We start from the raw sequence: 25,527 nt of genomic DNA, 5'->3' as shown, positions 1-25,527 counted from the left end.
TAACAAAATAATAAAGGCATTGTTCATGACGATGAAAAATCTAAGAAAAATCCGAACATTCTTCGAAAAGAAGCAATTCCTACTATTGGTACAATCTCTTATCCTTGGGATGATAGACTACTGCAACATACTATACCTACCTTGTCCCGCGACCATGATGAAGCAATTGCAGACAATACAGAATACAGCCCTGAGACTTGTATATTTCCTAAAAAAATATGACCATATAATAGAGGCATACCATGACTCGCACTGGCTTCCAATAGAAGCGAGAGTACACTTCAAATTCTACTGCTTACTTTACAAGGCTCTCAATGGAGAGGGCCCAACCTACTGGAATAGCCGACTAAATCAGTCCTCCTCAATCAGACACAGAAGATCCCACTCACTTTTCTCTCACCCATCATCCAAAGATGTCAAACGAAAAAAACTTTATGACAACCTAATGGCCTCCAAAGCAGCTAAACTGACAAAGCCTTCAGGAGAGATATTAAAACCATACTCTTCAAAAAACACATAAAACCTATCCAGCACAACCAATCCCAACCAAATATCTAACACTCTATTTACCCTTAGATCTCTCTAATACTCTTTTATCTATCAAACGTTATCTAAAACCCATAATTTCACCCTATTCTTATCTCCTTAAGACCTCCACTTCTCTTTGGTAACTCTTTATCCAATGTTTATTACCTTAAAAAATTCTATGTCATCGCTTATTCTATTCCTTTTAATTTGAATGTAATTCTTGTTTTTAGTTTGAATGTAATCCGCCTTGAACCACAAGGTAATGGCGGAATAGAAATCACTAATGTAATGTAATGTAATATTTGGCCGATTTTGAAACAGAGATTGATTCAATATCTTGTTTGCATGCAAATGATTTGCACGGAGGTGCAAATCATTTGCATGCAAACTCCCTGACTCAATCGCTCAGTGAGCAATTGAGTCGGGGCAGAGCCCTGACAGTAGTGACAGGAGAAGCAGCCTCTTGTCACTGCTGTCAGGGCTTCTGTTGCCCTCCCACCGCCAAACTTATGGCAGGAAGGATGCCCGGTCCCTCCTGCCATTGGCCTCCTCCTCCCACTGCCAGCCGAACACCCCCTGCCTGCCCTCCAAACACCCACTTTAAAATATGGCAGGAAGGATGCTGATTCCCTCCTGCCATCGGGCCCACTCCTTCCTTCCCCCCCCAAAAAAAAAACAAGCGGTGGAACGGATGCCCACTCCCTGAGAGCAGACGCCGAGGCTCAAGCGCTTCGGGCTCCTCCCTTGGGAGGGGCCTGAGGTTCCTAAGCCAATCAGGGACTTCCTTAGCCTAAGGAAGTCCCTGACTGGCCGTTACCGACAGGTTTGCAGGTTAGTAAAACCCGGTTCAAAATAGCCAAGCAATTGTTAGTGAATCAATTGCTTGGCTATTTTACTAATCGCTTGAGGTTTTACTAATTTGCATGGGTGGATCGGAGAGAAGAGGAGAGTCATAGGACAGCAGTTCAGTGAATCGGGTCAGGGAACACAAATGATCGCAAAATCAGTAAAACTGGTTTTGCGCCCATCGTTACGGGATCAGTAAGTTTAGTGAATCTATGCCTAAGTTGCTTGCACATCTTGTCGCAACCGCGGTTCCTGATATGAACCGGGCTATCTGCGACGGATACGGACTTGGCATATTCCTTCCTACCAAGGAATCCTTCAGGCTCTTCTCTAGGCACCAGCCTAGGGTGTATAATATCAGGTAAATGACCAAGACCTTACAGGCAAGGAAAACACACACCCAGAAATGAGCAAAAATTTGTGCTTTTATTTCTGACCCCTGGTCAGCCTGCGCTGATATTGTCAGCAGGTTGCAATAACTTTTCAATACAGTCACAAAATGGAAATCAAAGCTCTGAGCCAACCTGGCTGGCCACACTAACTTCACAAAGTGCACAGTCTGGCTCTAGTTCAAAAACAAAACCATAAAAGAGTGTCTGGACTTTTAGTCTTCACTTTACCAGCACAGTACTGCTAGAATTGCAATGGCATTACTCTCATATCACACAACAGCAGGAGAAAGGAGCAATCAAATGCATGCTGCAGAAAAATGAAACTTTCAAAAGACAAAAGGAATCTGCCCCAGAAACTCCTAGGTAGGTTCTCCCTTTTTACTGGCAAGACCTCAGGAGAGCTGGTAAGTAGGATAATTCACCAACTTTTAATATTTCCACAAAGAATTCATACAGTGGAAAACACATCCAAACGGAATACTCATGACAACCTTCTAGTCACTAGAGCTGCAAAACTGGACCACCAACTGTCCAACCTAGTAATCACGACCACAGACTTCAAAAAAGAAACAAAAACCCTACTATTCAAAAAATACATAAAACTAAACTAACACAACCAGATTTGACCCAAGCACCATCTGCAATACTCCCTGATCCTTACCATCTTAGTAAATTTCCAGACTACTCTTATGTATCTCCAAAAGACCTAATACCTCATATGTAATACTGTAAACTGTAATAATGTAATCCGCCTTGAACCGCAAGGTAATGGCGGAATAGAAATCACTAATGTAATGTTGTTACAGCGCATTCCCTAGTTACATTACATTAGTGATTTCTATTCCGCTTGTGCCTTGCGGTTCTAAGCGGATTACAAGTTAGAGGACTGGACATTTCCAGTAGCATTGCAGCCTGCATTTGCTTTTCACTGGCTAAGAAGCCTCCAGCTGTGCTGAAAACGCTGGGCTTAGCAGAGCAAACATATTCTTTGAAATGCTAATGTGTTCAAGGCTGAAGTCCTTCTTCACAGTACATACAATTAAAGGCTAGATTCACTAACCTGCCCGATTGTGATCAATCCGTGTCCGATCCGGGCAGGTTCGATGGATTCAGAAACCAGCAATATTCTAATGGTGATCAGAGAAATGCCCCCATCTGCCGACACAGATCGCAAGTGTGCGATCCTGACACATGTGCAGACCATCTGCTTTCCCTGCAGATGGTCTGCACATGCTTTTATGTTCGTTTTTGCTCCAGTTTTTTTTGTTTTGGTTTTTTTGGGGGGGGGCTGGCCCCGACTCTCCTGCTGTAAAAAGTTGTCTTGAAGGGTGATCCTCGGCGGCAGCAGCCTCACTCTCCTGCTCTCTGCCGCCTTCTCTGCAGTTCAAGCCTGCAGGTTTAGTGCAGCCCCGCTTTAAACACGCGGGCTTGCACTGTGCGGAAGGAGGCAGAGAGCAGGAGAGTTGGGGCAGCAGAGATCAGTCTGGGTGGCAGAGAGCAGGGGGAGTTTGGATTCGGGACAGACAGCAGGGCGGCGAGTTGGGGCAGAAAGCAGAGTGACAAGAGGAGAGTCAAGGCGGCGAGGCAGGGCTGAAAGGCAGGAGAAGGGCAGAGAGCAGGGCGGCGAGAGGAGCTAAACAATACGCCCAACAGCCACTGCTCTCCCCCAAATCAGGCCCCAGGGCTTCTGCAGAGTAAAGGCAGCGAGATTGAGGCAGCAGAGAGCAGGGTGGCAATGGAGCTAGAGATTTGGAAAGGACGTTTGCAACTGGTCCCAGCAATCGCTTCTTGAGTTGATTAGCCAGCCCAGTTGGTTCGCAAAATTTGTTTTGTGAATCGTGTCCCTGCCTACTTTGCATGCTCTTTCCCTCATTTGCATGCGCGGATCGGAATCGGATTGGCAGAGAGGTAAGTGAATCTGGCCGGAGTAAAATCGGGTTGCAAACCGATCGGTACACGATCAGTTTGCTTTATGAATCTAGCTTTAACTCTTCAGAGTCATAAGAACATAAGCAGTGCCTCCACCGGGTCAGACCATAGGTCCATCCTGCCCGGCAGTCCGCTCCCGCGGTGGCCCAAACAGGTCACGACCTGTCTGAATCACCAGAAGGGGCTCCCTTGCCACCTTGGTTTCTCATTGAAGTCCTATCTTCCCATCGAAGTCCTAACCCTCCGGTCTTGCACATGCACGACCTGGTTGGGTTTCTATACTTATTACCTGGTTAGCTTTCTATACTTGTGTTACATCCCAGCTCCTCCCTCAGTATCCCACGATCCCTTTATCCCTCAGGAATCCGTCCAATCCCTGTTTGAATCCCTGTACCGTACTCTGCCTGATCACTTCCTCCGGTAGCGCATTCCAAGTGTCCACGACCCTTTGGGTGAAAAAAAACTTCCTTGCATTTGTTTTGAACCTATCTCCCTTCAGTTTCTCCGAATGCCCCCTCGTACTTGTTGTCCCCTTCAGTCTGAAGAATCTGTCCCTATCCACCCTCTCTATGCCCCTCATGATCTTGAAGGTCTCTATCATATCTCCCCTGAGCCTCCTTTTTTCCAGAGAGAAGAGCCCCAGCCTATCCAACCTCTCGACGTATGGGAAGTGTTCCAGCCCTTTTACCAGTTTCGTTGCTCTCCTTTGGACTCTCTCAAGTACCGCCATGTCCTTCTTGAGGTGCGGCGACCAATACTGAACGCAGTATTCCAGATGTGGACGCACCATCGCTCGATACAATGGCATGATGACTTCCCGTGTTCTGGTTGCTATGCCCCTCTTTATGATGCCCAGCATCCTGTTGGCTTTTTTCGAGGCTGCTGCGCACTGTGCAGATGGCTTCAGTGATGCATCCACCAGCACACCCAAGTCTCTCTCAAGTCTGCTGTCTCCCAACAATGCCCCCCCCAATTTGTAGTTGAACAACGGTTTCTTTTTCCCTATATGCATGACCTTGCATTTTTCCACATTAAAGCGCATTTGCCATTTGTTTGCCCAGTCTTCCAGCTTGTCCAGGTCCCTTTGCAGGTCCTCACACTCCTCCCTGGACCTAACACTGCCGCACAGTTTGGTATCGTCTGCAAATTTTATAACCTCGCACTTTGCCTCCTTTTCCAGGTCATTGATAAATATGTTGAAGAGTAACGGCCCCAGCACCGATCCCTGTGGCACACCGCTTGTGACTCCCCGCCAGTCAGAATATTGGCCCTTCACTCCGATCCTCTGCAGTCTACTCGACAACCAGTGCTTGATCCATCTGTGCACATCCCCTCCCACCCCGTGGTTCCACAGCTTCCTAAGCAGCCTTTCATGTGGCACCTTGTCGAAAGCCTTTTGAAAATCGAGGTAAATGATGTCTATGGGTTCCCCATTGTCCACCCAACTGCTTATTCCCTCAAAGAAGTACAGAAGGTTCGTTAGGCACGACCTTCCCTTACAGAATCCGTGCTGGCTTGTTCTCAGTAGGCCATTCCTCTCGATGTGCTCGCAAATGCCGTCCTTGATCATAGCTTCCACCATCTTCCCTATAATTGAAGTCAGGCTCACCGGCCTGTAGTTCCCGGGGTCACCCCTCGATCCCTTCTTGAAGATAGGTGTGACATTCGCCAATTTCCAGTCCTCTGGTACCTCACCAGTTTTCAAGGATAGGTTGCAAACATGCTGGATTGTGCCCGCTATTTCTTGTCTTAGTTCCTTCAGAACCCTTGGGTGGATCCTGTCCGGGCCCGGTGATTTACCGCATTTTAACCTGTCTTATCTGTTTGAGGACATCCTCCTTACTTACCTCTATGTGCTCCAATTTTTCGGCCTGTTCCCCACTCATGAGCTCCTCTGAGTCCAGTATATTAGATGTGTCTTCGCTCATGAAAACCGACGAGAAGAACATGTTCAACCTCTCAGCTACCTCTTTATCCTCCTTAATCACTCCCTTCCTATCCCCATCGTCCAACGGCCCCACCTCCTCTCTCGCTGGTCGCTTCCCCTTTACATAACTGAAGAATGCCTTGAAGTTTTTCGCCTCCCTGGCCAGCCCCTCTTCGTATTCCCCTTTCGCTTTTCTAACCTCTCGGTGGCATTCCTTTTGGCATTTCCTGTGCGCCTGGTGATTTTCCTCCGTTGGGTCCTTTTTCCATCTCCGGAAGGATACTTTTTTGTCATTTATTGCCCTCTTTACTTCAGTTGACATCCAAACCGGGTCCTTTGATCGCTTGTTCTTGCAGCCTTTCCTGAAACTGGGGACGTACATTCTTTGTGCTTCCTGCAGGGTGTCCCTGAATAGGGTCCAGGCGCTTCCCACAGTCTCCATCCTAAAGATGTTTCTGAGCTTCCTGCCCACCATTTCCCTCATAGCAACATAGTTCCCTTTCTTGAAGTTGAGCGCAGTTGTTGCGGTCCTCCTTACTATGGGTGTCCCCCTTTCTAATGTGAATCTGATCACGTTGTGATCACTGTTGCCTAGTGGTCCTCCCACTTCTACCCCTCTTGCAGGCCCCCCTAATCCGTTTAGGATGAGGTCAAGAGTAGCACCCCCTCGCGTCGGTTCTTTGACTAGTTGCTCCATGAAGCAGTACCTCACAGCTTCTACAAATCCTGTTTCCCTAGTGCAGTTGGAGTGACCCGTACTCCAGTCTATTCCCGGGTAGTTGAAGTCCCCCATCACTGTTACACTTCCAGTCCTGCATTCCTGTCTCAGTTCCGCTTCCAAGTCGTGTCCGACTCCTTCTGGCGTACCAGGTGGGCGATAGTACAGCCCCAGTTTTATGCCTGCACCCTTGTTTCCCGGTAATTTGACCCATAGCGATTCCAGCCCCTCTGCCTTCGTTGCCATATCCATCCCGACCGAGTGGATAGAGTCCTTTATATATAGTGCTATGCCTCCCCCCTTCTTGTGGGTCCTGTCCCTCCTGTAGAGCTTGTACCCCGGCAGCGCCACATCCCATTGATTTTCCTCTGTCCACCAGGTTTCTGCAATTCCAATTATATCTAGGTCCTCCCCCTTGGCCACGACTTCTAGTTCATCCATCTTGGCCATGAGGCTTCTTGCATTTGCGTATAAGCACCGCAGGTCCCATAGGTCCCGTCGTTTTTCCTCCACCTCTGCATTTACCTGGGCCGCCTGCCCTTGGATTTTGGGCAGTTCTCCCGTTCCCTGTGCTTCTGCTTTGCCCTCAGCCTTTACCCTCTTAGCTTTCAGCTTCCCCACATTCCCGCCACCCCACTTCCCCGCTTTTCCTCTGGGTTTTCTAGCCCTACCAGCCCCCTCTTGGGCTATCATCCCTTGAGCCTCTGTTTGATCCCCCTCGCCTTGTGGTACCTCTATATTGCCCTCAGCTTTCGCCCTCGTGCCACCCAGTCCCCCTGTGTCTCCATGCCCCTTAGTCTTCTCCCAGCAAGCTCCCTTTACCTGATGTTTCCCTCGCTGTCTGATCATAAGATCCTCCGGTCCCTCTGCTTCCTCCCTGCAGTCAGCCCGTTCAGCATCTGTTCTGGATACTGTTGTCCGAAGCGTCAACATCAGATCAGCTGTCGGCTTTCCCCCTCTCCTCAGTTTAAAGCCCTCTCGATCTCCTTCCTCACATTGGCTGCCAGTAGTCTAGTTCCCGCTGTGCTCAGGTGCAGGCCATCCTGCCGGTAGAGCTTGCTCTTTCCCCAGAAGGACATCCAGTTCCTCACAAAGTGGAAGCCCTCCTCCTGGCACCATCTCCTCAACCATGCATTCACAGCCTGGAGGTCTGCCTGCCTCTTTGCATCTGCTCTCGGTACAGGCAGGATCTCCAAGAATGCTATCCTTCGTGTGCTCCGCTTCAGCTTTCGTCCCAGGACCCTGAACTGGTCAGTCAGTGTGGCCATGCTGAAGTTCCTCCGGCTCACATCATTCGTTCCGACATGGATTATTACCGCAGTCTCCTCTGTCTCTGCTCCGTCCAGGATCCTCTCGATCCTATCAGTGATATCTCGTGTCTTGGCCCCTGGGAGACAAGTCACTAGCCGGTCCTCCCTTCCTCCAGCTACGTGACTGTCTACCTCTCTCAAGATCGAGTCTCCCACCACAATAGCAGACTTCCCTTTCCTCAGCAACCTCCTCTGCCTCGGGTCCGTGTCCTTGGTGTAGTGCGGTGTCTCTCCCTCGGGGTCCCAGTGAGTCGCAATCTCCTCCTCTTGCGTGGTTCCTCCGCTAGGTCCTTCCCCGGTGTCGCCTTGTGGATCCTGGGTCTCGTCTGCCGACATCCGTCTGTGCAGCTGCTGGTCCCGTTCCTCCACCTTCCTATAGGTCTCCTCGATGAATCTCTCGAGGTCCTTCACCTGGTCCACAATGGGGCCTGCTCCATCTGTGTTCTGGGTTGACCAGCTCGTCTCCTCTGTGGTGCGCAGTCCCTCCAGTCCCTCCAGTTCCTGGACCCTGACCCTCAATCTGCCGACCTCCATCCTCAGGCTTTCCAGTTCCTGACACCGACTGCATATGTACTCCCGCCTTCCCAAGGGGAGGTAGTCGTACATATTGCACTCTGTGCAGTATACCGGAAAGTACCTCTGGGATCCTGGGTCCTCCATCGCTCTCGTAAAGTGCTGGTGTGCTCCTGCTGATTGGAGCCTGTTATTTTGTTAGCTTCAGAATCCAACTGTCGTCACTGCAGGCGCTTCACAAAGGCGTGCACTAAGGCGCATGCGCTTTTGTCGGGGCGCCGAACGGCTGAGCGCCGTTGGCGCTGTGCTCTTTTAAATGTTCCCTTTCGGTCAGGGAGAGGGGCGGAGCAGGGCTCCCACGCTGCCTCTCTTCGGGAACAATCTGGATACGCTGTCTCCCGCTGGTGGCCTGAAAGGGGGCCCGGCTGGCTGCTGTGCTCTTTTAAATGTTCCCTTTCGGTCAGGGAGAGGGGCGGAGCAGGGCTCCCACGCTGCCTCTCTTCGGGAACAATCTGGATACGCTGTCTCCCGCTGGTGGCCTGAAAGGGGGCCCGGCTGGCTTCTGTGCTCTTTTAAATGTTCCCTTTTGGTCAGGGAGAGGGGCGGAGCAGGGCTCCCACGCTGCCTCTCTTCGGGAACAATCTGGATACGCTGTCTCCCGCTGGTGGCCTGAAAGGGGGCCCGGCTGGCTGCTGTGCTCTTTTAAATGTTCCTGCTTTGGTAGGTCAAACAAACCAGGATACAAAAATTAAGCAGAGCCAAAACTTCCATTCTGGAACAAACGGCTCACAAGTATCCATTGCTTCAAAACCTTCAAGCTGCCTCTCAGCTGTAGTGGAAGGCACCTCTAAAGTGTCCAACATTTTCCAGTCTCTCTCATCAGAGTTCAGCTGGGGAGACAAGCACTGCTTTCTCTGACGCTCTCCCTGCAGCTCTCTTTGCCCCTACTGCCCTGAGGCTCTCACTCGTCTCACTTTAACTTGATCCAAGCCACACCTCCTTAACCTGGATAGGGGGAAGGGAGAAAGCTCTCTCTCTAGCTGTGAATGCTCTAACGCAGTGTCTCTCAAACTTTCTCGAGCCGGGGCACACTAAAGGTAGTGGCCACGCACCCAGAAGTGCACGGACGTCGCCATGATGACATCACATATGCATGACATCATCACGTTGACGTCCGCGCTTATGCAGTGGCTCTCCAGATGGGCCCTGAAACGCCAGTAGGGATTGCCAGCAGGTAAGAGGGCCGGAGAGAAGGAGAACCACTGGTGCCAGCTGATTGCCTACAGTGTTTCTCAAATACTTCAAGCTAAGTACCCCCTAAGTCTAACAAATATCAACTAAGTACCCAACCACAGACCTCCCTAGGCCCACCCAAGCTCTGCTCCAGATCCCATCCCCTTTACTAATTGTAATGCAATTTTTTCCATTCATTTTTCATATACACAGCAGATATACATTCTCAAAACTGACACATTTCAATCACTTTATTGAAAATAAAATCATTTTACCTACCTGTGATCCTCTGCAAGCTGCTGTAATTAGCTTTAAAGGTGAGACCCTCTGGGGTAAAGGTAGACGGGGCACCCGAGGGTTGGATGTCGGACCTTCCGGTGGGGGAGAATTCCTCTGTGGTCCATATTTTTCACAAGACATCCCAGCGATTAGGACATCCAAGTGCTGACTTATGACAGTTTTTGAACGTCTTTATTTTTTGATTATGAGACCTTTAAACTCTACTCTGGCCTGGAATGGCAGCCAATGAAGGCTTTTCAAAAGGGGATTGATGTTCAAATTTAAATTTCCCCAAAATTAGTAGAGCAGCCGTGTTTTGAATTAGCTATGTATATTTGGAAGAACCTGCCCTATTCCACAGTGTATCAAATTACAGAAATCTAATTGGGATAAAATAATGGATTGAACCAAAATCTTAAAATGATGCATATCAAATAAGGGATATACAGTTTTTAAACAGCATAAACTAAAAAGCATTTTCAAATCAAATTGTTTATTTGAGGTCCAAAAGTAAGAGTGGGATCTAAATACCCCAAACTCTTGGTATATTCAACTGAAAGATGTTTATCAGAGTCTAATGTAATGCGATCTAGACACACTTGATTTGTTGGACCAAACTAAAGTATCTTGGTTTTTGAAGGGTTTAATTTCATCCAGTACTGAGTAGCCCATTGTTGTACTCTGTAAATACATGCACAAATCTTTGTAGAAAAATAATTTGTATCTAAAGAAACTTCTTAGAGAATGAAGATGGCATCAGTGTAAGAAAAAGGATTTTCACCAGTACCCATGCATAATGATTTCAATGAGTCCATACAGTAGATACTAAAGAGCAGAGGTGACAAAGAAGACCTCTGCAGTATGCCATAATCTGTACACCGAGAAGAAGAATTGCCATGTGTTATATCCATATATGACAAAGGGACCTAAGCAAACTGGAGGAGTGGGCGAATAAATGGCAGATGAAATTCAATGTAGAGAAATGCAAGGTCATGCATATAGGGAGAAAGAACCCGATGCTCAGCTACCAAATGGGGGGATTAGTATTAGAGGGAAGTAACCTTGAAAGAGATTTGGGTGTACTGGTGGATACAAAAATGAAGTCAACGGCGCAATGCGCAGCAGCCGCGAAGAAGGCGAACAGAATGTTGGGTATTATTAAAAATGGTATTACGACTAGAACAAAAGAAGTCATCCTGCCGTTGTATCGGGCAATGGTGCGCCCACACCTGGAGTACTGTGTTCAGTATTGGTCACCGCACCTTAAGAAGGATATGGCAATACTTGAAAGGGTCCAGAGGAGAGCGACACGAATGATTAAGGGCATGGAAAACCTTTCATACACTGAAAGATTGGAGAAGCTGGAGCTCTTCTCCCTGGAAAAGCGGAGACTCAGAGGAGACATGATAGAGACCTACAAGATCATGAAGGGCATAGAGAAAGTGGAGAGAGACAGATTCTTCAAACTTTCAAAACATAAAAGAACAAGAGGGCATTCGGAAAAATTAGAAGGGGATAGATTCAAAACAAATGCTAGGAAGTTTTTCTTTACTCAGCGGGTGGTGGACACCTGGAATGCGCTTCCAGAGGATGTAATAGGGCAGAGTACGGTACTGGGGTTTAAGAAAGGATTGGACAATTTCCTGTTGGAAAAGGGGATAGAGGGGTATAGATAGAGGATTATTAATCAGGTTCTGGACCTGTTGGGCCGCCGCGTGAGCGGACTGCTGGGCACGATGGACCTCAGGTCTGACCCGGCAGAGGCATTGCTTATGTGCTTATGTGCTTATGCTTATGACCTAAGAGGCAAAAAATTTTGAAACTAATCTAAGACCCTGCCACCCAAGCCCACGTAAGATAAAAGGCATAATATATTTGTGAGTTATTTTACTGCAGGAAAATTTATTGCAGAATTCTCTGACCCATGATAACTTTCATATTGTAGGCTATTGAATCTTTTTCTGTTGCTACAATTGGGCGCATGCAATGTTGTGGTCCACAGCAAGGGAAAGAAAGCAGGCCCCAAATTAGGCCTACTGTACAAAAATCTTGCATTAAGTTGATTTGTTGGGACATTATTACCATAATACAGCTAGTAAATAGATTCTTAAAATTACATCTGATCTCTTATTAATGAGAGTAACTTATTTAGTGCATCATATTATTATGGTAACTTTTTATTTTTTAACATAAGCTTATGATGGGATCATTTCAGGTAGTGCCTTTGAAGTAAAACAGCACCTGTTCTTCAAGGATTTGGACTGGAATGGACTGTTGCGTCAGAAAGCAGAATTTATTCCACAGTTGGAGTCGGAGGATGATACTAGCTATTTTGACAGTAAGGACAAATTCTTCAACTTTTGTCAAAGAGAACAAAACATCACTGTTTATTTCAAGCTCTGTTTATCCTGTGTGTTCCATAACATAACATGACATTGTACTTATAAACCGCATAACCGTAAGTTCAATGCGGTGAATAAAAGATTAAAAATAACATAACCTAAGGATGATTTAAATTAGTTTGCTAAATATTTTGAAAAAAGATGAGTTTTCAATTGAGTTCTAAAGTGCTTGTAAGAGCAAGCACTATGCAACAGTGGCCTAAATTCCCTGTCATAGAAAGCAGCCTGAAATGTTCCAAGGATTTCTTGCTCTACCTTGAACAGACGGAAAATTAAACAATGCATGTGATTCTCTCCTATGTTTATAGAATGCTATGAGAAATCTATCAGTCATATAGTTCGGAGCAATACCATACGCAACTTTGCAACAAAGACAACCCAGCTTAAACAAAACACGCGCCTCCACTGGAAGCCAGTGCAACTCACGGTAGAAAGGAGTCGCATGATCATATTTCTTTAGACCATAAATTAATTTGACCCCTGTATTTTGAATCAGTCTAAGCCTAGCCATCTCTTTCTTGGTACATGTCAAATAGACACTGTTGGAATAGTCGAAAAGACTTAGAAGTAACGACTGAACTAAAAGTTTAAAGGCCGGAAACCCAAAATATGATTTTATGGTACGCAGCTTCCACAATGTGTAATAACCCTTTTGCACCACAGCATCTACTTGCTTTTTCATTGGATTGATCTTATAGAGTGTTGAGTCTATAGTAATTGATGGTTCATGTAAAATTATAGGTTGAGACGTAACAAAGAATTTGGTATTATGATTCCATTTATTGAAATCACTAATCTACCAACTAATAAAAATAAACAACTTTTCTCTGCTAGGATTGAAGACCCCCAAGAGTTTCCACTGTAATTAAATATCTTAGTTTATATTACACTCAGTCCACTATCCTGATCTATCTATCTGGCTTCTAATTAACCATCAGGAAGATAGAGTAAATCATATCAATGTTATCTCAAGCAATGGAAGACATCAACGTACCCTTAAAAAAAGGATAAGGGAAGTAAAACCACTATATCTACCAAACCTATCACATCCACCTCTGTTCCCTGTGCATATCTTAACACAAGATCCGTCAGGAATAAAGCTTTTTAAATTATAGATTGGATCATCAGCAAGCAAATAACCTGTCTTTTTCTAATGGAAACATGGCTATTGTCTGAAGATAATCCAATAATAAATGATCTTCTACCAGATAACTTTAAAATTCACATACTAAATCATGATGGAAGAAGAGGGGGAGGACTAGCAATTGTTTTTAAGGAAGGATTTGAAGTTGAACTATTAGACTCCAAAATGACCAATCAAATAGAAATATTAGCCAGTAAAATTAGCAATAAGGAACTAGAAGATTCCCTCTCTTGCATACTATTTTATGTCCCTCCAAAAAATTGGCCAAAAGCTAGAGAGGACTTTTGCGAATTTGTTCTACTCAATTCAATTACTTCATCACACAATATTATTGCAGGAGACATAAACTTACACTTACATGAAAAGGACAATCCAGATATGAAAGAATTCAAAAACTTTCTATCCTTGCTTAATTATAATCTCCCTTTACCCACACAAACACATGAAAATGAGATTTTAGACCGCTCCATCTCTCTATCTGATGGTACTTGGTGCCATGATATCTGGTCTGATCATTTTACTTATTATTTCAATTTAATATGGACTCACTTAAAATCTAAAACACATCCACGGGTAAAAAGAGAACACCTCACAAGGGGTCATACCAATCCAGAGGAATATTGGTCACAATATGAATTACAAGTGGAGACAGGAGAAGGGGTTGATTTCTGTGATCATTGGATGAAAACTAGCACATCCATTTTAGATAAAATTGCCCCTAAATGAAAGAGTAAAAGCTGCTCAAATAAATACAACAAATGGTTCGACACCGAACTCCTAAAAATGAAACAATCAGTAAGACGATTGGAAAGAATCTGGGAAAAAACAGGAAAACTGTCAGACCAGAACAACTGGAGATTCAACATAAAACTCTACAAACAACTGATAAAAGAAAAACGTAAAGCTTTTTACTCATCCAAAATTAACTCATCTAATACTAGCTCAAAAGGAATCAATACAAAAGAACTGTTCAACCTGGTTACTAATTTATTTGACACCACACGTTATACTCAGCTCATGCACAATATTAAACCACCTTCAGCAAATGATTAGCACAGCATTTTGATTGAAAATTAAAATCCTAAGAAATAAATGTTCGACAATTGACATATACGAACATCAACTAACTAACATACAAGGAAATGAAATACCAGTGATTTGGAGTTCCTTTCAAGACTTAGAATGGAATAATTATATCAACTTATATAACAAGTACTCTAAATCATACTGTGTTCTGGACTCATGTCCCCCAGAAATTATGAAAGCAGCTCCATCAAAATTCAAACTTGCTGAATTATTTAACCGATAACTTAAAAAATGGAAAATTCCTCACTAATAATGGTCATATTATAATAACCCTAATTCCAAAAAATCGTAAAGAATCACCAGCATCAGTAACCAGTAGCATCCATTCCATTTATTGTAAAAATCATGGAAGGATTGGTACATACCCAATTGATGGAATATCTTGACCAGTTCTCTCTTCTGCATGAAACCCAATCGGTTTTAGGCCTTTGTTTAGCACTGAGACAGTAATGGTGGCTATCTTGGATAATTTGCGTTTCTTGTTTAGTAAAGGCCTTAACGCCCTGATCATGCAATTTGACATGAGTTCTGCCTTCGACTTGGTGGACCATGGGAAACTGTTACAATTCTTAGACGCAATTGGAATCAAAGGAGATGTGTTAAACTGGTTTTGAGGTTTCCTTATATCCCGCACCTATCAAGTACGTTTTAATCATAATCCATCTGGCAATCCATCTGGCGTGCCATAGGGGGTCGCCACTATCCCCATTACTTTTCAATGTGTACATGTCTTCATTAGGTGTGCAATTGTTCCAACTGGGGATAAAATTATTTAGCTACGCAGATGACCTTACAATCATTATCCCATTCACTACCTCTCTCGGAAGCTACCCCTAAAGCAACAGAAGTACTAAAGTTGATGGAGCAATGGATGATTGAATTCAGACTAAAGCTTAATCCAGAAAAAACAAAATTTTTAGTAGCTTCGCCACACCCGCTTGACACTAAAACATCAACGTGCATCAATAATCTTAGCTATCCTATTCAATCTAGTATGAAAGTATTGGGAGTAACATTGGACCAGAGCCTGACCATGAAAGACCAGGTGGATTCCTTAGTTAGAAAGAGTTTTCACACCCTCTGGAAGCTTTGGTCCATTAGAGCATACTTTGATGTTTCATCATTTAGAATTCTGGTACAATCCCTTATACTGAGCCAACTTGATTATTGTAACATTGCCTATTTGGCAATTCACCAGAAGAATATGCGGCGATTGTAACTGGTACAAAATGCGGCGGTCAGGCTACTTTGTGGGTTGAAGAACTTGGATCATTTAACATCTTCCTACCAACTTCTACACTGGCTGCTGATGGAGGCGCATGTGAAGTTTAAGTTTGGATGTTTTTGCTTTAAGGTACTATACGGTTTGGCCCCTAAATATATAACTGACCTTTTCTCTTTCACAACAAACAAACATAAGAGAAGCTCACATCTAAATTTTGTTTCCCCACTGGTTGGAGGATGTAAATTTAAGTGTCATCATCAACATCTTTTCTCACATCAAGCAGCATTATGGGGTAAAGATCTGGAACAACTGCTTATGCATACTACTTATGGGGAATTTAGGAAACACCTAGAAACATCTGTTCTTGAAGTATATTTAGGTAACTGACCAATACAATCTTAGTCCACAACTACTGATCCCCAGAACTTAATTACTAACCCTTAACTTTGTTAAATCTACTCTGTGTAACATCTTTTAAACATTGTAAACCGCATAGGACTTCACGGTCCTGCAGTATATAAACTGTTATTAGTATTATTCTAATAAATATATCATTGTTAAAAGCAGCTTTGACTTACTGGCAAGAATGTAATTGTGATTGAGTATAGAAGACAGGAGAGTTGGTAGAAGTCTATTGGAGGGGAGTGGGACAGGAGTAGACTGGGAAGGCCTAACTAGAGTCTGTCCAAAAAGGTTAGGAATCTGTTTTCCAATGAAAAATGTTTCCTACCCAAGCCTTGTCTTCTGGTACTTCATATATAAGTTATGAAAACATACACTGAAGGGCTGTTCCTATCTTCCCTGGACCTCCCTAACTTGTCTGTGCTCTGGCCTTTTGTTTCCCCTGCTGAGCACTCTTAAGATGACCATTTGGGGTAGTGTGCTTATGAGGGACTGGCAATTTCTCCTGCTGAGTATAAATATCCATTTTAGAAAAAAAATTGAGTGGCTTTGAAACCAACACATAATCATTTATCTTAGCCAGTTCAAAAATATAAAGTGTCACAAAGACTGGTATCCCTTGCCAATTTCTTTTTTGGGAGGATTAAGGAGGCAGCCTCCCTTCAGTGGAGTGCTGCTCACTCGGAACAGTTTACCTAAACCTAAACATGTAGTAGGTGTAAATCTTGATGTTGATCTATTAGGACTTATTTCCCATCTGAAAGGGGAAATAAATATGCAAAATAAGTTTTTAAGTACCGGTTTAAACCACAGCATAAGATAAAAGTTAACCAAATACAATAAATAATTTATTGAAAGATGGCCCTCTTTTACTAAGCCACGGTACAGGTTTCTACCTTGGCCCAGGGTGCTAAACGCTCTGACACTGCTCCGACCCTCATAGGAATTCTATGAGCATCAGAGTATTTTAGCACTCCTGGCCATTGTAGAAACCTCTAACGCAGTTAGTTAAAAAAAAAAAATGGAAGGGGGTAAAATATTAAAAGACCCAACATTGCAGTTTTTCATTGAGTGACTGCATTAAAATGATAAATAAAAACAACTTAAAATACAGTGTTTTAGAGATTTGTCCATTCCTGGCCTGTCTCAGATAACAGGCAGCTAGCAAATGATTAACAATTTTTTTTTAATTAATTAATTTATGTAGTTGGTTCATTTTATATCCCATCCTCCCCATCCATAATGCATAGACAAACAGGATACAATTTACAGTTGTACATTATAGTTGGAATCTCTTAGGTAGATATACATATAGATTTTCTCCATTACTGAAAAATGCCCATTGGCTCCCTATCCATCACAGACTCACTTTTAAAGTTGCCTTACTTACATTTAAAATACTTCAATCCAGAGAACTGTCCTTCATTGATAAGTTACTTATTCCTCATACCCCACTTAGAACACTCAGATCCTCTTCCAAAGCTTACTTTTCATGCCTATTCTTAAAACATTTGGCACTCCCCGCATCACCTGTTTCGCCGTAACTGCTCTCCCCCCTTACATTAGAGAAGAAGCAAGCCTAGATAAATTTAAAGGAGATCTTAAAGCTTTGAACAATGATCTAATCTTCTACTTTCCTTTCTCTTCATTCCGTGCAGATAATCAACAGCTTGAATAAAACTCCTACCCCCTCCCCATTGTTTTATCCTTTTTGTTTTCTCGCCTTTACTATACCTTATTGTAGTTCACCCTTAGTCCTTCTGTGCCTTGTTAGTCTGTTCTGTCTTTGTATTTGATAATATGTATTTTTGTTGTGTAAACCCTGATTTTAAATATTTTGTATAATTGCTTTAGTAGGCAATATATCAATTAATCATGAAACTTGAACTTGAAACTTGATTTGCTTATTCTTAGGTGTTTTCTAAGTTTGCATATATAGAGCACTCTTTCACTTGTGTCCTGAGAGCTTCAATCCACATTTGTTTTATTATAGTGGTTTTTAATCTTATAGGAGCTAATTTTGCTTTATATGCAGAAAATGGCTTTATAAAATTGGGTGTAAAATGTATGTGCTTGGAAAGTGTGAACCTACTTTTATGCAATATGCGCGTAGGCATTCACAGGGGTGTAATTTGTTTCTAAATAATTTCCTTATTTTATCCTAGGCTCCCTTTTAAAGTTAAGGAAAAATACTGTAGTTGCCTTTAATGTCCAGCCTCCAGTGATTAGGTCAAATTTGATCATGTTATGATCACTACTACCAAGTGGACCCACCAGAGTTACTCCTAGTGAGGACCAGATCCTCTTCTCATTGGTTCCAGGACATCCAGAAACAAGCATTTACGGTATCATGCTTTAATTTTCTTTGAATGTCCTAAAGCATAGATTTTGGGACGGGGCCACAGGGCCATGGCCTCCCCCAAAATTGCCAGTAGTACTCTTAACAGGGCCAACAAGGATCCTGCGGGGTTAGATATACTTCTTGTGAGGTTGCAACGGTGTACCTAGCCAGCTGTCATGGTAGCAGCATCTTGCTACCAGCCAGCGTGCCTACTGGTCAACTCTCTCTGCCATGTACATTCCCTGCCATCTACTCCTCTCCTGCCAAATATCTACCTCAGATGTCTTGTAAGAGCACAGCTCTGCCCAGCTGCCGTCACTGGTGTCTTCTCTCCACTACGGCCCACCTTCTCTGACAACTGCGTGGAACAGTTTCCCTGAAGAGGTGGTGGAAACAGAGACTGTGTCTGAATTCAAGAGGGCCTGGGATAGGCATGTGGGATCTCTCAGAGAGAGAAAGAGATAATGGTTCCTGCGGAAGGGCAGACTAGATGGGCCATTTGGCCTTTATCTGCCATCATGTTTTTATATTTCTTAACTTTCTGTTTCCAGTGGGGCTTGCTGCAGTGGAGAGAAGATGCCGGAGCCAGTGGCATTATGCTTTTACAAGAAATATGAGGTAGACATGCGGCAGGGGAGGAGTAGATGGCGAGGAATGGATGCAGCAGAGAGAGCCGACCAGCAGGCAGCGAGATGCTGCTTCCACCGGAGTGCCACCTAGAAATAAGGCCCTATCCGAGACATTTCAGATTCAGGGGAGGGATAAAAGGTAGATAGGGAGCGATATAGGACTTGGGGGGGGAGGAGGAGTAAGGAAAAGGAGAGATATTGAATTCAGATGAGGGAAGGAGGAAGAGATGTGAGACTCAGGAGGGAAAAATATCAGATTTGTGAGGGACAGAAAAAGATGGACTTGGGGATGACAAAGAGGACAGGAAGAGGTGGCTGGAGGGTAGAAGGGGGACAGTGAGACATGGATTTAGAGGAGGACAGAGGGAGCAACAGAGGGAGAGATCAACAGGGGGAAGGCAGAGGGGGTCAGGGAGAGATGGTAAAAGGGAGTGAAAGAGAGAGAGGCAGAGGGGAGTGAAAGGGAGAAATGGATGTGGAGAGGCAAAATGGGGAGAGGGATAGATGGCTTTGTTGAAGAGGACAAAATGGGGAAAGGGAAAGATTAGGGCAGGAGGAAGAAGGGGGAGGGAGAGATGGACGATTCAGAGAGAGCAAAGGAGAGAGAGGAGAGATGGACAGGGAAAGGCGGAGGGGAAATGGCCTGGGATCCAGAAGGGGGAGGGAGGAGAGATGTCAGACTTGGGAGGAGGGAGTGGAAGGGCAGAAAGGAGAGATTTTGCACTTGTGGGAGGGAGAGAGGAAGAAAGAGAGGGAAATGCTGGGTTACAAGGGTGGAGTAGAGAATGGCACAGGGACAAATTTGTACCCATCCCGTCTCCGTTTATCACTCTCCCTTTCCTGTAAACGCTGCCTTAATTGCACAAGCCTCGAACACATATGATTTTAAAGTGTTTGAGGCTTATGCAGATGAGGACAGCGATTGCATGAATAGGACAGGGACAGGAAAAGAACTCACTGGGATAGGACAGGAAAATGATATCCTGCGGGGCCGGGGAAAAATTTGTCCCCGTTTCATTCTCTAGGGTGGAGTAAGCAACAATGAGGGACAGTTGTCAAGGAGATGAGTGAGCAGAATAATCGAGGGTAGAAATGTGGTAATGGGAAGTAGATAAAAGGGAATAGGAGGATGAGAAATGTAAAGTTAGGGGATGAGAGAAGGAAATAGAAAGTTAATTAGATAAATTGTGAAAAGGAATAAAGCAATGTTCCCTCTAAGCTGTCTAGCCTAATACCTTTTGGTAGCAGGCTGTGCAGCCAGCGCACCAGATCTTCTGGCCATATTCTGCTGCTGCTGCCTGTGGCTTTGTGAAGAAAGAAATGTAACTGGAAAGAAGGAGGAGGAGGAAGCAGCCTACTTGGATGTCTTAGAGCCAGCCAGAACACAGGTACATAGCCTTGGGAGGGGGCATGAATTTGGAACACAGAAGGGAGAGAAGGAGAGAGGCATGTTGGGTCACAGAAGGGAGGGAGGGAGAGGAGTGCATTGGGACACAAGAGGGAGGGGGGCGCATTGAGACACGGAAGGAAGGAGAGAGGGGACACAAGCTTGGGACAAAAGCTGATAGGAAGGAGGGGAGGGGCATTAACTAGAGACAGGTTGGAGGGAGAGAAAGAGATGCTTAGGTGGGGTAGGGAATAGAAAGGGAGAATTGTTGAGCATGGATGTGAGTGAGAGAGAAAGAGATGGTGTACATGGGGAAAGGAAGAAAGGAGAGAATTGTTGGACCTGGTGATGGGAGAGGAGTGAGATAGAGAGAGATGAGAGGGAGACAAGTTGGATGTGGTAGTGGAGAGGGAACAGCGAGACAGATGGAAAGGGATGCAAGAGGGAAGAATGTTGGACATTGTGGTGGAGGGAATGGAGGAAGAAATGTGGCATGGTGCTAGAGAGGGGTGTTAGAAGGAGAAATGTTGTGCATGGGGCTGGTGGGCAGGGGCGAAAGATGCTGCACACAGTCTGGGAGATAAGAGATGGAGAAATGTTGGATGTGGCAGTAGAGGGAGTTGGAGAGATGCACCCTGGATCACTACCTCTCATTCCCTACTCCCTTTTCAGAGAGAGAGAGAGAGAGATGGTAGACAGTGAGAGAGAGGGTGACATTGCACATGGAAGTGGAAGAATGCAGAAGAAATGCTGTATTGAGGTGGGGAGGGGGAAAAGTGCTTTGTGTAGTTTAAATTGAATCAGGTTGGGCAGACTGGATGGACCATTCGGGTCTTTATCTGCCGTCATCTACTATGTTACTATGTTACTATGTTACTATACTGTTAATAAGATTATATTGTGTGTATATGAAAAATGAACGGAAGAAATGGCATTTACAAATAGTAGTATTATTATGGGGGTGGAGTCTGAGGCGGAGCTGAGGGTGGGTCTGGGGCAGAACACAATTGTTCCCTTCTGTGAGGGATTGTATAGGAAGTTACCAGTTACCCTTAACAATACTCCCTCACAGAACTACCTTAAAGGGCATAGCCCAGGCAAGGCAGAACATGGAGGGAGTGGTGCAAGCAGTGAGATAAAAATTCAGAGCCCAGGCAGACTGAAAGAAGACAAGAGAAGCCCTCCAGCATATGCATTCATCAGATATGTCTAAGCAGCAGAAACTTCATTTCGGGTATGCCAAGTTTTGCTTTGGAACCTTGAAAATCACTAATCCTTGAGGCTTGTTTAGAGTCTGGCCTGATTTTGGCAACTTGTGGAAACTAGTGCACACTAAGACTAGAGCCTGTCAGGACAGGCTGTAGGAAGATTATATTTTGAATTTCCAAGAGAGTTTGATCCCCAACTTATTTTACCTGTGAGAGGAACAGGTTTTACTTTGTTTTGAATGAAGTGTCTTGTCTCACTTGCAGCCCTCTGTGTGGCTGTGTTTGAAGCCTCATGCTTGGCTAGCATCCATGCTCCCATACCCCAAATGACCATTCTTTAGCAACTCTCCAAACCAGCATAGGTTAATCTTACAAGCGGGCATATATCTCATCATGACCAACAGGTGGAGACTGAGACAAAACTTTGGAACTGTACATATCATGTGACCCCTCCCTAATTACCTCAGTCTTCTCTCAGTCTCAAGCAGGTGTGGTGAGCTGTACCCATCTCCCTTGGTAGGGCTGTTGGAATTTCTTTAGGAATTTTTGTTCCTTTTTCTTGCCGGACTGGGCATGGGTGGACCCTGTTTGGGGGTCCGTCCAATCTCGGGGGTGTCAAACTTGGTGGGACTCGAGTGGGGTCCCTCCCCCCCCTTTCCCCCACCTCCTGGTGGTAAGGCATATTGTTTAGAGCAGTGGTTCTCAACCCTGTCCTGGGGGACCCCCAGCCAGTTGGATTTTTAAAATATCCCTAATGAATATGCATAAGACATATTTGCATGCCTGTCTCTTCCATTATATGCAAATCTCTCTCATGCGTATTCATTAGGGATATCCTGAAAACCCAACTGGCTGGGGGTTCCCTAGGATAGGGTTGAGAACCACTGGTTTAGAGAGCCATTGGAGTCTGTTCTGTGAAAAAAAAAAAAAAAATCCTGAGGAGTTCCGGTCTGAAGGGTTGCTTTCCCTTTAAATATGCTGTAAATTACAGTAATTTTCTACTAACCAGCACCTTTCTTCTAGCTAGGTCGCATATGGAGCAATTGAGCACTTCTCAGGGGGAGAGATGCACAATTTGGTCTAGACATGAGGCACTTGCGGCCGGCCTGAAAAGAGCTGTTCAGGCCGGTACAGTGGAAGAGTCTCGTCTGCAGCGGTTGCCGGTGTCCAGGGCTCCCTGCCGCTAGTGCCTCGTGAGCCAACAGAGCTTTGCAGGGAAGCCCGGTCTTTTCCTGCCGCCCATGGAGGGTTTTCCTTAGCCACCACTGGGGATTTCCTGTCAGCTGATTTTTTTTCTCAGCTGATGCCGGCTTTTGCCTGCTTTAGTGGCTGAGACAGTTTAGTCTTCTCTGGAGGGGCTATTTTTGGTGGGGTTTTTGCTGGTTTTCCTCAGATAGCCCCTCCATCTTGTATTTAGCCTCAGATGCCTTCTCATTGTTTTGACATAACAGGGACAGGTTACAGCTGGGTCCCCTGCTGGGGCAGGGAGTCCTATGGGGCCGCCAGGGATTTTTTTCCCCCTCATTTTATTTTTGCTTTGTGTAAAGCATATTTTATCCCAGGACAAGCAGGCAGCATATTCTCTACATGGGTGATGTCACCGACGGAGCCCCCTAGCAGACGTTTTCGCAAGCAGACTTGCTTGCAGACCTTCAAGCTTGCAATTGGCCCACGCCCGGTCTAGAGCATGCGTCTCCTCAGCTTGTCCTCAGTTCTCTGTTTTCCGCGGAGCCAGAAGCACTGCTCCCTTGCTTCGCGCGATATCATGGTCCCTCTTGCACCGCGGCTTGTTTGGTTAGTTTCTTGATTCGCTGCGCTTGCGTCTGTGTTTTTCTTTCTTTTTCTTCGTTTTTTCAGTTCGTATCTTTTTGACCGGGTTCCCAGTCTTACTCTGGCCACCTGGCCTCACGGGGCTGCGACCGTCTTTTTTCTTATGTCCCGGCCTCGTTCCAGGTTTAAAAACTAGTAAGTGCAATCGGGTTATCTCCATCACCGACCCTCATCTTGGAGTGTCTGAGTGCAGAGCACCGCACTGAATCACGCCCCCATTGTGTGACTTTGCAACCGTGGGCTCTTCGTAGGAGGGTGGCCAAGATTCTCCAACTCTTTGGCCTCAAGCTCGGCCTTGGCGCCCTCATTGGGCGTCTCGGCCTCAAAGTCCCCAGCCTCGGCTACTCCTGCTACTCTGGCCTCTGGTAAGTCTCCTCTTTCCTCCTCAGGTGTGCCGGCAAAGAAGCCTACCTCCGAGTCTCATGTCAGTGTCACCTCGTCGGCATCTTCGAGACATCACTCTAAGCTTGCCTCCTCACGTAGGAAATACTCTTCCTCGAGGTCGCCCCCGAAGGAGCGCACTGCTGCACCTAAGACCCAACCATCTTTGGTTTCGGTGCCTATGTTCGAGGACATGCAATGATAGAGCATTGAAACACTTATAGGGGTTTTCCCCAGTTAGTGTTTTTCATCACCTTTATTCAAGGTTCTGAGCACCTCTCTGGTTGAAAGTCTTCTCTTCTATACATAAGGAGTTCTCCTTTATTTTTGTTTATTTGTTTGGAAATGGGAAGAGACAGAGAACATAAGAATTGCCATACTGGGACAGACCGAAGGTCCATCAAGCCCAGTATCCTGTTTCTAATAGTAGCCAACCCAGGTCCCAAGTACCTAGCTAGATTCCAAGTAGTAAAACAGATTTTATGCTCCTTATCCTAGGAATAAGCAGTGGATTTCCCCAAGCCATCTCAATAATAGCCTATAGACTTCTTTTTTAGGAAATTATCCAAACCTTTTTTAAACCTCGTTAAGCTATCTGATTTCACCACATTCTCCAGCAATGAATTCCAGAGTTTAATTACATGTTATGTGAAGAAATGCTTTCTCCGATTTGTTTTAAATCTACTACTTAGTAGCTTTATTGCATGTCCCCTAGTCATAGTATTTTTGAAAAGAGTGATCAAGCAATTCACACCTATCCTTTCCACTCCACTCATTATTTTATAGACCTCTATCATATCACCCCTCAGTTGTCTCTTCTCCAAGCTGAAGAACCCAAGCCACTGTAGTCTTTCCTTATAGGGAAGTTGTCCCATCCCTTTAATCATTTTTGTCACCCTTCTCTGTACCTTTTCTAATTCCGCTATATCTTTTTTGAGATATGGTGACCAGAATTGCACACAGTATTTGAAGTGCACCGTGCCATAGAGCGATACAAGGGCATTTAAAATTTTCATCTTTGTTTTCCATTCCTTTCCTGATAATTCCTAACATTCTATTTGCTTTCTTAGTAGCCACCACACATTGAGCTGAGGGTTTCAACATATCCTTAACAATGACACTTAGACCCTTTTTCTGGGCGGTGACTCCTAACATAGAACGTAGCATCACATAGCTATAGTTTGGGTTCGACTTTCCCACATGCATCACTTTGCACTTGCTCACATTAAATGTCATCTGTCATTTTGATGCCCAGTCTTCCAGTCTCACAAGGTCCTCCTGCAATTTTTCACAATCCTCTTGCGATTGAACAACTTTGTGTCATCAGTAAATTTAATTATTTCACTAGTTATTCCCATCTCTAGATCATTGATAAATATGTTAAAAATCAGTGGTCCCAGCAGAGAACCCTGGGGAACCCCACTATTTATCCTTCTCCTTTGATAATATTGACCATTTAAATCCACTCTCTGTTTTCTGCCTTTCAACCAGTTCTCAATCCATAACAGGACTTTCCAGTGCAATAGGTGAGAGGCACCCCTCCCACACCTCCTTCTCCACCCCCATTTACTCCTTCCCCGCCCCCCTCCTGCTGCGTGCACATGCCACCCTTCCCCTCCCCATAACTCTTTAACGTTCACAGAGTGAGCAGCAACCTCAATCTGCTGCTCACGCAAGTGTCTACTCTTCCTATGATGTCACTTCCTAGGTGTGGGTCCAGGAAGTGAAGTCAGAGGAAGAGCCGACGCTGGCGCGAACAGCAGGTTGGGGTTGTAGCACAGATCTTCAGACGGGTCACAGTGAATACAGGCTGTTAC

The 25,527-nt window shown here is 45.0% G+C and overlaps 1 protein-coding gene across 3 annotated transcripts in view; it reads left to right on the top strand.

Moving 5' to 3' along the window:
- Nucleotides 1-25,527, top strand: part of MAST2 (microtubule associated serine/threonine kinase 2) — a 354,118-nt gene that overhangs the window by 233,635 nt on the left and 94,956 nt on the right. For 2 of the 3 annotated variants that reach the window (XM_033915410.1, XM_033915409.1), the window contains one exon: nucleotides 11,891-12,013. The exons of the other annotated variant lie outside the window; for it this stretch is intronic. In XM_033915410.1, the coding sequence (XP_033771301.1) occupies nucleotides 11,891-12,013 (123 nt within the window). The remainder of the gene's footprint in view (nucleotides 1-11,890; nucleotides 12,014-25,527) is intronic. 3 annotated transcript variants of the gene reach the window in all.

This window comes from Geotrypetes seraphini, chromosome 12, assembly GCF_902459505.1.
Source record: "Geotrypetes seraphini chromosome 12, aGeoSer1.1, whole genome shotgun sequence".
Taxonomy (NCBI): Eukaryota; Metazoa; Chordata; class Amphibia; order Gymnophiona; family Dermophiidae; genus Geotrypetes; species Geotrypetes seraphini.
Note: the sequence above shows the minus strand (reverse complement) of the source record. Positions and strands in the feature narration are given on the sequence as shown.